Source organism: Kogia breviceps, chromosome 2 (genome assembly GCF_026419965.1).
Source record: "Kogia breviceps isolate mKogBre1 chromosome 2, mKogBre1 haplotype 1, whole genome shotgun sequence".
Classification (NCBI taxonomy): domain Eukaryota; kingdom Metazoa; phylum Chordata; class Mammalia; order Artiodactyla; family Physeteridae; genus Kogia; species Kogia breviceps.
Genome location: NC_081311.1, coordinates 57,142,966 through 57,156,627, shown reverse-complemented (window position 1 = coordinate 57,156,627; position 13,662 = coordinate 57,142,966). Strand labels below are relative to the sequence as shown.

The following is a 13,662-nucleotide window of genomic DNA, read 5'->3' as shown; positions in this document are numbered from 1 at the left end:
TTTTAATTTTTTTTTTTTTTTCCAGTACGCAGGCCTCTCACTGTTGTGGCCTCTCCCGTTGCGGAGCACAGGCTCAGGACGCGCAGGCTCAACGGCCATGGCTCACGGGCCCAGCCCCTCCGCGGCATGTGGGATCTTCCCGGACCAGGGCACTAACCCGTATCCCCTGCATCGGCAGGCGGACTCTCAACCACTGTGCCACCAGGGAAGCCCTAACTTTTAATATTCTTTTTGGAGAAAGAGACCCAAGAAGGCAAAAGTACCTAGAGCCCATGAAAATCACCATGCAGCCCCTCCAGGCAAATGCTGGTCTCCAGGCCAGCATCTCGGGTTGAGCCATGGCGGGTTTGCCCATAGCATGACCTCACTTAACCAGGACTGTCATCCCCCCATGCCCCTGGATGCTCTGCACGTGGCAAATTCATAAATGAGGTCCCTGTAAGGCACATTACACCCTGACCTCAGTTTCAAAAAGACGGAGCAGCTGCCTTTCAGCCAGCCACTTCTGAAAAAGTGTCCAAAGGTTTTCATCATGTGCAACTGGAGAATAGGTATCACCACCACTAGAGACAGTTTGCTTTTCTGATTCTGTTATGCCATTCTGAAAGCATTCTCAGTCCTTAATCTCAGTGGCCAACTTCAAGGCAGGGCTTCGCTGCACTCAGCACATACTGAAAACAAAATCCAAGAGGCCAAAGTGTGTGCCATAATGAGAGCCCCTCTTATGGATTCCTAGAGGTGGGGAGGAGACTGAGTTTTCTGTCTCCTCAACTCAAAATCTCCCCAGGGCCCAAACACTCTATAAGATCCAGCTATCTTTTCAGCTTCTGAACCTTCAGCACTTATTGTCAGCAAAGCTCATGTTAGAAATTGATGCTATATAGCCTAGTGATACCTCACTTGTTATCTTGTCTTGTTATCTCATTTTTCCTATATTTATGGCTGGACTTCCTGAACCTTGTGAAAATATATATAATTTAAACGTCTTAATGGAAAAAAATCTAGCCTTATCCATAGTATTTGAAATCCCCCAATACCTAGAAAAGTGTCTCACACACAGTCAGTACTTAACATATACCTATTACTTTATTGATACCTTTAAGGTACATGGCTCTCAGCCCCATCTCTGTTATTATGATGAGACTGGTGGCCAATCCGCCCATGCTATGCTTTCCCATCCACTTATAGGTGGGGCAGGATTGTCCCCTACGTACACACATGCATGCACACACAAACATCCACATGCCCTTCTCCCAAATTCTGGGAACAGTGACATGTACATCCAAAAAGTCCCAAGGGCATCCTTACTGCAATGGATTCTATTTTTACAACACAAATACGTCATCACTGACCAGGGTCTCCCCAAAGCTTTAATTTGTCAGGCTGTCAGGAAGAAGGAAAAGAGAAATAAAAATAAAGGCAGAGGTCACGTCTGTGTGCAGCTCATAAAACCCGTGATGAAGTTCTACCTGTCAACACCACACCTCAGCATAACCATGCCTGTGTTAAGCATGAGTTCTGTCCCTGTGTTTGGCTTAAGCCATTCTGAGCTCTAACCTTTCCCTCCAGCTGGCTTCCGTACTGATCTTTTGGCAGTTTCTGAATGCATGTCTGGCTGCGGCTTTAGGTAAAGGACCAGAGCTGGGCAATGGGGAGAAGATCCAGCCCTCTGGTGGTATAAACACATGTTAATTGCAGAAGACATAGATAGCTAACTGGGTCTTAAAGGGCATGCATCTTCTTCATTTGCCCTGAAACAATCATTCTTTTTAAAGAAAAAAAAAAAAAAAAAAAAAGCCAGAGGGCTGAGCATCAGATAATCCAAAGGTTTCTTTTTAAATTCTAGAGAGTGGTGAAAAGAAAAGAAATAATTCATTCTAATTTTGGAGGGTAGAGTAGATATGGATTTATAGAAATAGTTATCAGATAGTGTTTTCATAGGAGAAACAAATGAGCAGTGGGGCAAAATGTCCTCAAAAGTTATGTGTAACAAATTCCAAACAGCCGAGACCAATGCATTCAGCCTGGTCAACCTTCCACAACAGAGCTGAACTCTTACTTCCCCTCTGAAATAGTACAGGAAAAAGAAAAAAAAAGAAAGAAAGAAAGAAAGAAAGGAAAGAAAGAGGAGAGAGAGAGAAAGAAAGAAAGAAAAGCAGGACCATAAAATCAAGAAATTCAAAGCCTCTTGCCATAGGGATGAAATAACTAATCTCCCAAGCACCCACCTGGCTGGGTTTGGTCTTTTCCACCTGGGGTTATCTTTGTTCTTTTCCATGTCCCTAAAGTTTCCCCCAAGATAACAGTCTGAAACTCCAAAATTGCGTAAAAGGTCATTATTGGCACTGCTAGTCAATGGATAATATTCACTATCACATCTTTATTCATTTTTTATTTAGTAGAAAGAAACCAAAAGATCAAGTAGAGAAGAGACTGGACTGGGCAGGAAGAGCTCTGACTTCTGGCTCTAGTTCAGCCCCTGGCTGGCTGAGTGACCTTGAGAAGGTCACTCAGCCCTCACTCGGCAGGAGAGGACCCTGAGGCACAGGGAACAGTGTTACCAGGTGGACTCTGAAGCCTCTTCAAGTTCTAGCATTTTATTCTAAAGTTGTCTTTTGCAGTAAGTCTGGAAGGTCTAGCTCCATCTTCCTTCCCGCTCCTAACAGCCCCTGATTTTTGCCTCAGGAAACGCCAAAGATGAGCAGTTCCCTTGGTGCTTCTAAGTGCGGTCGCATGCGGTGCCTCTGTGTCTCCCTCAAAGTGAGAAGTGAACAAGGAAGACGAGACCACTGCACAGCGTGGAAGACAGAAGGAACAAGAGCGCTTACTCCCTTGGCACACCTGTCTTCTCTACCAGGTTTACAGCCCGCTGATGAAAGAAGGGCAATTTGCAAAACCAGATGAGGTAGGATGGTTGAGTTCGGGTTGCTCCCATGCCTGAGAATCAAGGGTTACCATTCAAGGTTAAATTCTGAAAGGGGACAGGACCTCCCATTGGGAGTTATTTACAGCCTCTCTGCCCCGAAGGCGTCTCCTCTTCCCCCAGCCTGCAGTGGGCTCGCCTCCTCCACCATCTGACATGCCATTCTTTCAACTGCTGCTGGCTCTCCTGTCGTGCTCCCTTCACAGATGTGCAGTGCTGTTCTGAACATCCTGCCCTTGAACTTTCCCTACCCATAATTTTCCAAACCAAAGCCTGGCAGTAAAAATGTCAGTGAGGGATGGAGAAAACTGGGGGGAGTATTTTAAAAGGAAAAAGAAAGAATACGGAGATGCTTTACACCCACAGCGATTTGTGTTGACTTCCTCGACAAAGGTTAAATGCATGCCACAACTTCTCGAAAAGGGCATAAAGGCGGAGAGCTGGAGCAGATTTCTCAGAACACTACCAGAAAGATCAGGCTCCATAAAGGAGCTGGGTCCAGAATAAAATGGTGAGCTTCCTTCTCGATGCCACGGGCTGCCCAGCTGTTCCTGCTATGGGGCAGGGGGTTTGCTAATGCTGACAGTGAAAGTAGCATTCACAGTCCTTTACAGGTTACAATGCAGTATCGTGGAAGTAACCTACACTGTCCTCACAGCTCTGTCAGGTGCCCACTACGAGGTCAACACCTGTGTGCAAGACGAGGTGGAGGCTGGATATCTTACACGGTTTCAAAGACCTCCAAAGAAACCTCCTTGGGATCAAATTTTCCTAAAGTCCACGGGTTTGATATGCACACAATGCACTAACTAACTCTGTAAGCATACAATGCACCACTGTAACAAATTAACTATACCCTGCAACTCTCTAAAGAGACAAAAGAAACTAATGGGGAAGCAGAGCCTCTCTGGTTATGTACTTTAGTCTGCCAAATAACTGGCTCAGAGACCTAGGTAAGGATGGGGAGGGCAAAAGGGCTTTCCACCGGGAAAGAATCCCTTAAGTCGGAGGGGTCCTTAAGACATGATCAACTTTCCCTGTTCTTTGCTAACTAGACCTTAGTCCATCATGAGATGCTGCCCCCCCCCCCCCACTGAGATGAAAGGGAAGAGAGTATTTTTAGAGCCACAGTTTAGGAAATGAATCAAGGCCCAAACAGACATGAGATAGCACATGGCCCACATGCCCCATGTCCCAGTGAGAAGACTCACAGGGCCCTCCTGAGCACAGCTGCCTTGCAGACTTGGCCCCAAAGGTGCGAAATGGGGAGATGAAGAACAATTGAAAAACAAGACAGATGAATTGGCAGGATGAAGTTACGTGACCTCTCGTGAAACATCTCACTGGACCCGCATAGTCACTTCCACTTCTGGAATTTTACTTCCCGACTTGGAAGAGAGGTGCCTTCAGACACATGGACTCAAATCCTGGCTCCACGACTTACTAGCTGCATGGTTTTGGGCAAATATTGCAGTTTCATCTGTAAAGTGGGAAAGGTCATAGTACCCACCCTATCAAGTTGCTAGGAGAATTTAATGAGACCGTACATATAATTCATTTTAAAGTGCTTAGCGCTATACCTTGACACAGCACAGGATCAGTGAATGTTCTTCCCTCCACCACCCGGCCCTCTCTTCCCCCCCCTTTTTTTTTTTGCGGTACGCGGACCTCTCACTGCTGTGGCCTCTCCCGTCGCGGAGCACAGGCTCCGGACGCGCAGGCCCAGCGGCCATGGCCCACGGGCCCAGCTGCTCCACTGCATGCGGGATCCTCCCGGACCGGGACACGAACCCACGTCCCCTGCATCAGCAGGCGGACTCCCAACCACTGCGCCACCAGGGAAGCCCCCTCTCTTCCCTTTTAAGGAGAATTTCTAGGCAAAGGGATTAGAGCCTGGCTGTGTGAAGATTTGGGCAGGTAAAATGGTGGGGTAACTAGCCAGTTCTGTTAAAGCTCTTGGTATCCCATTACATCAATGATGCCCATGTTATTTTTAGAGACTATGCAAACAATCTGGTCAATTTCTACTGCAATCTTTTTTTTCTTTTCTTTTCTTTTCCTTTTTTTTTTTTTTTTTTGCGGTATGCGGGCCTCTCACTGTTGTGGCCTCTCCCGTTGCGGAGCACAGGCTCCGGACGCGCAGGCCTAGCGGCCATGGCTCACGGGCTTAGTTGCTCCGCGGCATGTGGGATCTTCCCGGACCAGGGCACGAACCCATGTCTCCTGCATCGGCAGGCGGATTCTCAACCACTGCGCCACCAGGGAAGCCCTCTACTGCAATCTTAAAGATAGTTTTCTTTAACCATAACCTCAAGCAATTTGACCGTGTGGAAAATATTCAGCATGATCACACTGAAGCTGTCTCAAATGAAGGAATGAATGAATTGATATAAAATGAATGAATCACTGAGTACAAATGTAAAATTCTAAAGACTGGGGGAAGGCCCCTTTCACATCGCAACACCACTGTCATCCTGGAATCTGGTCCAAATTTTGGATGCTCTCCAAAATTTGTGCTGCTTTTCCCTTCCCCTTCCTAATGTCCATACCCCCCAAAACAGCACTGCTGATACCAGAAGCCAAGAGCAAAGACCGGTGAAGTCAGAAGGTGCCCCCACTGTGTACCAGCCATTTTGGAGCAGATAAAGTCATTAAGGAAAAATTTAACAATGTATAACCTTTCAGCTTTACTCTGCTCACAGCAGGTAGCATGCCTTTTAGAGACACAAGCCAGCACTGAAGTCACCAGTGAGCAGGACTTGACCTTCATTTTCAGTGGGTGCAACGTTAAATATTCATAATCCACTGAACTGCAGCATAAGAAGTAGTGGAGTTTAAACATGAATCAAAGGGATGAATATCTTCACACAGGTGAGTCATCCTTTCCAAGAATACCCATGGGAAAAAATGCAAATACCCAGGTCCCTGAGCCTCTACCTCTTCCAACGTTCTTCCCTTGAAATTCTAGAAGCAGCAGGAACTGATGCATTATGCAGTCCATGAATCCTGCCCTCACACTGACATCTTTGAGTCTTTTTTTTTTCTTTATCTATTAGAGAAGAATTACTGATCCTATGTCAAAGGGAGGAAATTAGACAGGGATGGGACCAGCAATGGTGACATTATCACCCACGGGGCGTCTCGGGGCACTTCTGACTTCGTTGTACAATTGTTAAAAAATCTTTGCTTCACACAAGATCAGAGTATGTGGGAGTAACGCAGGGGGTGTAGGTATCGAGAGATGTCAAAATTAGAAGTTGGAGTGCCTTAAATTGGGCACCTTTAAAAAGAATGAAAGTTAAGAGAGTAAATCCTAGGAGTGCTCATCACAAGGAAAAAAAGTTTTCTTTTTCTTTAATTTTGTATCTATATCAGATGCTGGGTGTTCACTAAACTTATTGGGGTAATCGTTTCATGATGTACATAAGTCAAATCATTATGCTGTACAACTTAAGTTTACAGGGCTGTATGTCAATCATATCTCAATAAAACTGGAAGGAAAAAGAACTGGAGTTTTTTGGGATAGTATCTGCCTCGTGTGGCCATTTAATGTCTTTGGAGAGATACTACTGTGTGTGGTGGGCTTAATGCTTCTCCGTGTCTGTTAAGGAATTGACACCTGTGTCCATCCAAAGATTGGGTGGAACATCTCCCTCTGCTTGGGTGTTTCTAGAAAGTCTACTGCTGGGATGAAGAAGCATAATGTTAACATAGTTTCATGTCATTCTCTTTGGCTTTCCAATCGAGGAGCTCTGAGCACAATCTGTCTCGGCCAGATAGTAATCCCTTGAGGCTGCACAAGTGACTCTTCTGGGGTGACCACTCTAAGAAAATTACACCCAAAGAAGGGCCTCCCAAACCCTTGAATGTAAAAGACCTACTCAGGGATCCATCCTGACTTAACAATGGAAAAGGAAAGAAGTTTGGGAGAAGAAGTCTTTGGAAATGACTTACGTGCTGCCTCTTGATGGTGAAATAAGCTTTGAAAGGTTAAGAAAATCATAAACCCACCAATCATGATGTTGATCTGAACTGCCTGTCCACTCATACAACCTGCATTGGCCTGCCCTGACAGTGAGTTAGCAGAGCCGACCAACAGAGCCTGTTTTCGATATTAAAGTGCGTTCCTTGCCCTATTTAAAGGGCTAGGTCAGAGAGCCTCACATCTTGAACTTGCGCTGCTGGGGCATTCCCCACCAATTTGGTTAAAACTCACCGAGACAAGCCATTTCACGGACCATGTCTGCCCAATTAGGCTCACACAAGGGAAAGCCTATGCACTGTCTTTTGATTTATTTATTTGAAGAGTATAAATACTAACTAAAATTCATCTGAAGAATACGAGGTACTTTTTTCCAAGGTGATGATTTAGCGTAACTTCCAAGAGACGTTCGAAGCTCTCTTTCCCAGATGCCCAGATGGCCAGCCAGACCACGAGTGTGTAAAACCGGCGACAGTTTTGAATGAAAAGGAGGGATGAATTTTAAGAATTTACATTCTGCTTTCTTACCCGCTTTTCATTTGCATCTTATATGTGGATAGAACTTCTTGTTTACTATGCTTGATTATAATTTATCTAACGGGCTCTTTTTTCATTCCTGGGAATGAATCTATGGCTTATCGTGGAGGTAACTTTTAGATTCTACTTTAATTCATCCCCTCACTTACACAGTAAGCATCCTTACTGGCTTTCCCCAGGAAGACAGCAGACCCTTGGTACTGACGATGCTGATGAGGTCCCCCATAGGACAAACTCCTGGGGTTTGACCTCAGAACCCAATGTAGCCATTCCAATGAAAAGCAGAAAGGGCTACACAAATAAACATAAGATCTTCTTATAAACAAAAAGGCTCACTATGCCAAACCGCTCAGTTTAGTGACAGAGAAGAAAGACTGAGATTAGGATGAGGCTAGAATAGTCCCCAGGGAGAGTGAGGACAGGCTTGGTTCTCAGATTCTTGGCATTTTTGCTGGGAAAAGCTGAGCACAGGACCGAAAGTCCATCCTTAGAATGGACTCTTGGCAAGTCCATAAAAGAAACCAGAACCAGAGAGGGTTCCCAGTACTGGCTTTCCCAGGCTCAGCAGAATCACAACTAAATCCAAAGGACACTGAAGTGGTGTGCAGGGCATCCAGGGGAGAGGGTCTTGCCTTGGGAGAGTCTATTCCTTTCCCTCCTTTCATGTGGAGCTGAGAACACCAAGAACTACAGAGCAAAAGATCTCCCCATAGTGGAGACTGTAAAAAAGGACACAATTCAAATCCATCTTACAAGAGCATTTTATTTCTGAGAAATACAGAGGAGCAAAAAGGAAGAGACAAGGAAAGAAGGCGCCAAGGCATCTGTCCTTCTGGCCCATCACCACACTCACCTCCACGTAAGGGTTTGCCTGCTGGAGCTCAAAGACTACATGCCGGAAACTACTTTCTGAGCCCCGGCACAGAAGTTGGCAGCGTACGCACCCCATGACTTGTGAGAATACTCCTCACCCCTGGGGAGAAAATGGAGAAGTAAGACCAGGGGCTTTAAAAGATCTTTGGTTCAATTCAAATATGATCAAGAATTATTAAGAGGAGATATTTAAATGGGGCTTACCTTCAATGACATACCAACTGGAGTTTTCCAAACTTAAAAAAAACTCTTCTCTTTCTCGGCCAGGAGGAGCTGATGGAAGAGTGCGTGGAATCTCAACTCCTGGAGGACTTTTAAAGGCCCCTCCACCTAAGATGGGCAAGGGCAGCCCAGCCTTGTACATGGGCATGGGCTGAAAGACCGCTGATATTCTAGATGTGGCTGGTTCCCAGAGACAGGTGATGATGTTCTCTTTATTTTCCTTGGCATGATTTTGGCTCAACACCCAAATGCACAAAATCCTTTGGCTGGTGACCAGTAACTCTGAGAAATTCAGAGTTTAGACATGCATGAAATTACTACAGAAAAAGAGCCACAGAAAAAGAACACTAAGCTCAAAATTCAAGCACACCAGGCTCTGAGCCAACAGGGATACCAAACAGGTTTCCTCAGATCAAACTCCAACAACCAGGTATACCAGGGTGAGGGCTCAGGGAATCAAAAACACTCTTACAGTGGATGATGTAGGCAAAGAGCTCAAGGCCACCATCCAGGTATCAGGTGCATGTCCCCACAGAAAGGAGTCAGACCAGCTCAGCTCCAGTTTCCCAAATGCTCTCAACTTCAAGCTTGTGACAGAACATTTGGAACAAACGATGTACCGAGGGGGCGACACGTGCAGGAACCAGGGCAGAACTGGCTGCCACCTAGCAGCTCTGCTCAGTGCCCCCTTCTGCCTCCTTCAAAGCCTTTCCCATCCATGGCTCAGACAGACCCCACCCCAGGCTCAGCCCAGAGCACCAGTTCACTCAGCTGGCACCTCAGGGGTCTGCACGAGTGTCCACTAGAGGAAACGTCAGATGGCCATGGGCCTCCACCTCTGGGAGTCATCACAAACTCCTCCATCCCATCTCCTTACCTTCACAAGTCAAGAAGCACCAGCCAGTGATGCTTCAGCTGAATATTCAGTTGGCAGGCACAAAGGAGAGCATCAGGCTTTCTATGCTGACCTCCAATAAGAGTAAAGCTTTGGAAACCCTCACAAGAAAAGGATCCTACCACCATGGCAAGAATGGCTCAGACCCTCACTGACTGGACACCATGACTCTCTCAGAGGCTGCAAATTCACATCAGAGCCCTCTTGGCCTCTTGACATCTTCAGTGCAAATACTGCACCAGGAAACAACTATTTGAAAATCAGTAATACCCAGGGAAAAGGTATGATGACCTCAGATTCCTCTCCCGCCCTCCTAGGCCAGCATAATCAAAGTAGTCTTCCTCGTGAGAGCTTGCTTTCCCATTCAGAAAATCCGCACAGACAGCCCTGCCTTCCTCCAAAAGTCTTCCACATTCAGGAGGCTCTTGCAGAGGTTGGTGTTAAAGTAAATCAACTGATCGATGTAAAGGCTCGTGATGGTTTTAGGGAAGAGGGCAAGACAACATAATTGAATACTCACTTTGACGAATCTATGAAGTATATTACAAGTGCACCAATGCTGAGAGCAAAGACTAAGACCACCTGCAAAAGAAGAGAAAAACACCATCAGTTAAGAGTTGAATGCTGGGAAGTTTGCTTATTTATTTTTTGGACACATGCAGCTGCAGCTCGGAACATGGTGTTTTCAGGGGCCTGCTTGGCAACGTCGTCCCCTTGCTGCGCCCGCATACTTCCCTGCGCACGGTTCCTCACCTCGCAGTGGACAGCAACCTCACTGCTGGCCAACAGGGCGCAGGGCAGACTTTTGTATCCCTGGGCACTGGGGTTTCATCTGGCCCTGTTATCTCAGGGTCCAGCTTCTCTGCAGCTGAAGTCAACACACTTCAGTGGGAAAAAAGCAGGTAAAAAAATTGCAGTGATACAATTTTTCATATTATATGTAACCTAGGCCCCAAAGGAACTCAGAGACAGGGAACATCAATTTTTAACAGCTTTGCTGAGGTATAATTTACATACCATAAATTCACCCATCTTAAGTGTACAGTTCAATCAGTGACTTTGAGTAAATTTATCGAGTTATGCAACCAGCAGTGTAATCTACTTTCAGAACATTTTCATCACCCTGGAAAAATCCCTCCTGCCCATTAACAGTTAATACCTGTTCCTACCACCGACCCTAAACAAACACTAATTTACTAACTTACTTTCAGTTTCTGTACAAGAAATATTAATCAAAAAGCACAAATTTTGGGCTTGCCCGGTGGCGCAGTGGTTGGGAGTCCGCCTGCCGATGCAGGGGACACGGGTTCGTGCCCCGGTCCGGGAGGATCCCACATGCCGCGGAGCGGCTGGGCCCGTGAGCCATGGCCTGTGAGCCTGTGTGTCCAGAGACTGTGCTCCGCAATGGGAGGGGCCACAGCAGGGAGAGGCCCGCATACCGCCAAAAAAAAAAAAAAAAAAAAAAAGCACAAATTTGGTGTCCGTATAAATGTCCGTATATGCGTATGTATGCATATTTATATTCATTGCATGAACGTGTGTGTCGGCATGTGGTTGTACTACTTCTCGGGTATTCTAGAGACAGTTTAGGCGCAGGAAGCCAAATTAGGTAATACGATTGGCCAGGTATATGACAACGTTGTTCTTCTTTACACTCTTCACTCAAAATTAATCACCACTGATACAAAAGACAGTTTTGGCATCTCCTTCAAAGGATACCTGTCACAGTAAAGTCCATCAAACGAATATGCAGCAGATGAGGCTGATGCTGACACTTCTGTCCTCACTCCACACTCTAATTTCTTTATTTACGCCTTCACAGAGGAGCCTAGGAGTGCAACTAAAAGGATGTACAAAAATATAAAAGATGCCAAGAGCCAACAATGAAGCTTGAGAACAAAAAAATAAACGCCAGCATCACACATAATGCCAGGGGGCAATAAATATCTAGTAGACGTGCTAATATCCTAAAGGGACTGCAGGGTGAAGGGTGTGAGAAGTGTCAGCCTCTTCGGCATATCTTCAAATTGACATCCCTGTGGCACTGGCTGGTGGATAGAGGTGAGTCTCGATTTATGTGACGATTAGGCATGATGGAGTCGTGTGTGTGTATGTGTGTGTGTGTGTGCGTGTGTGTGTATGTTCACATGCACATGAGCCAAACTGGCTGATAGAAAATGAACTCTGCATACATATTCACTTAAAACATTACAAAATTCCATGGAGCTATATCCATTCCATGGATGGTGGGCTACAAAGCAGACAACTGACAGTTGAAACAACTGGATATTATAAAAGGAATATGTGGCTTCATAGCATCTGATGAATTCCCCTTATGAAAGGAAGTATTAAAACAATACACCACCGGGGCTGATTTTATTCTTCCATTTTGTTTTAAAAACTGAAACGGGCTCCAGCTGAATCCAAGGAAACTCCTGCAGTCTGTCAGTTATTACCCTCGGCCCAGGGCTAATCCTCCTGGCAGGCTCACCTCAGCCTCTATCCTCACACATGCACTCATTCATTCATTCATTTCTTGCAAAGTTATACACAAAAACAAACAAAAACATCAAGAGGCCTCTGCTTTTCCCTCTATTATCTGAATGAGGCAGCAAATCAAGTAGCTTAAGATTAATTTTGATCTGTGCTGCTATTTCTGAGACATTAAGCAGTTAGATCTGGGCCCTGACCTCATTCTCAAAATGCTGCAAGGAGAAGTGGTGTGGCCAGATCAGAGGGGAAGGACCTCTTCTTCATTCATAAACAGCTGATGCAAGACTAATCTCTTGTCAATTTGGCTCTGTGTATGTGTATGTGCATCCGTGAGTACAGAGCTTCTCTGAGAGCGGGCTGTGCAGGCCTAGGCCATTAAAAGCTAGAGAGAAGATGAGGGGAGAGGATGGGGGAGAGGGGAGGAGAGAAAGGGAAAAGAAAGGGAAAAAGTTCTTGTATACTGTATCTGCATCATTCTGAAATGGGCTCAAAAATCTAAGCTCTCCTGCAACGATGATGATTTCCCAGCATGGGAGGGGACAAAGTAGCTGACACTAATGGGTCCCAGCTGCCTCTGTGATGGGGAGTAATGTACAGCTTATTTAAGCAAATCAGCCAGTGACGGGAGGGGAGGCCTCTTGCTCTCTTCAGATGCAAAGTCAAATATCAGCATCGCTCTGACGGGATAAGGGAGGGAGAAAAACCCAGGAGGAAGATGGTTCCACAGTTCCCAGGAGCTGAAGATTCTGAGGAGTGGACCTATTCTTGGGTCCACACGTTCAGCTGGAAGACTGTCAACGAGGTACAGGGTGTCCGAACTGTCCCATCCTCATCCCCCACCCACCTGCCTCCAGGCACGAAATGATCAATGTGAGGGGGGAGGACCTGCTTCTCAGTATCGAGGCCACCATGCGTGCGGTTTTTAAACTTGCTAAATGGCTCTTTATCATGTCAGGCTTGATGACATTGTCAACCCGGATCCAGGTGCTGCAGATAATGAATCAATCCTTTGGATTTGGCCATGAAAATAGGAATCCAACAGAGATGAGTCTTCTACAGGGCCCTAGCAAAGGGCTAGTTCTCTCTCATCTTGCATCTCTCATCTCTCTTTCTCTCTCTGGCAAACACCCCACTGTCTGAGAACCCTACTCTAAAAATGAAACACTTCAGTCCAACTATACAAACTGATTAGAGTTTAGCCTAAGTGGGAATGGTTACATTACAGAGCATCCCCAAATAATCACCTAAGTATTTCACATTTGCTATGCACAAGGCCCTAGGAAAAACAAAAGGAAGAAATCCACCTGGAGTCATAAAATATGCTCTTTTTCTGCAGTAACCCTTACACAGATGAGTCCTATGCTATTATGCAATTAGTGCTCAATTGTAGGGCACAGGTAGAGTCAATATATAGTAAGATATGGACTAGATGGGACATACATAAATGGAGGAGCTAGGGAAGGGCAGGAACAACAGAGGTTCTCGTCTCAACAGCCAATTCCTTCTCAAAGCGTCCCTTCTTCCGACGTGTTATGGCTACTCTAATATCCCTTCATTAAGGGGGAGGGCCACTGGGAATCCTTCTGTGGGCAACTGCAGTCCCAGGGACCAGGGGCAATGCAGCCCAACGGACATGGTAAGAGGAGACCAAGAAAAGGGACCGGGAAACACTCGCCATCTAGCAGTTGAGTCGCAGAACACCCCTAACGGTGACCAAGCACTTTACAAAGTACTGTC

At 45.9% G+C, this 13,662-nt stretch overlaps 1 protein-coding gene across 38 annotated transcripts in view; it reads right to left on the bottom strand.

Annotated features, from left to right (window-relative positions):
- KCNMA1 (potassium calcium-activated channel subfamily M alpha 1) overlaps nucleotides 1-13,662 on the bottom strand; it is a 773,456-nt gene that overhangs the window by 380,934 nt on the left and 378,860 nt on the right. For all 38 annotated transcript variants that reach the window (XR_010838921.1, XM_067025307.1, XM_067025277.1 and 35 more), the window contains exon 3: nucleotides 9,953-10,014. Coding sequence is in view for 37 of the 38 variants with exons in the window: in XM_067025307.1 (XP_066881408.1) it covers nucleotides 9,953-10,014 (62 nt within the window). In the remaining variant the exon portion in view is untranslated. The remainder of the gene's footprint in view (nucleotides 1-9,952; nucleotides 10,015-13,662) is intronic.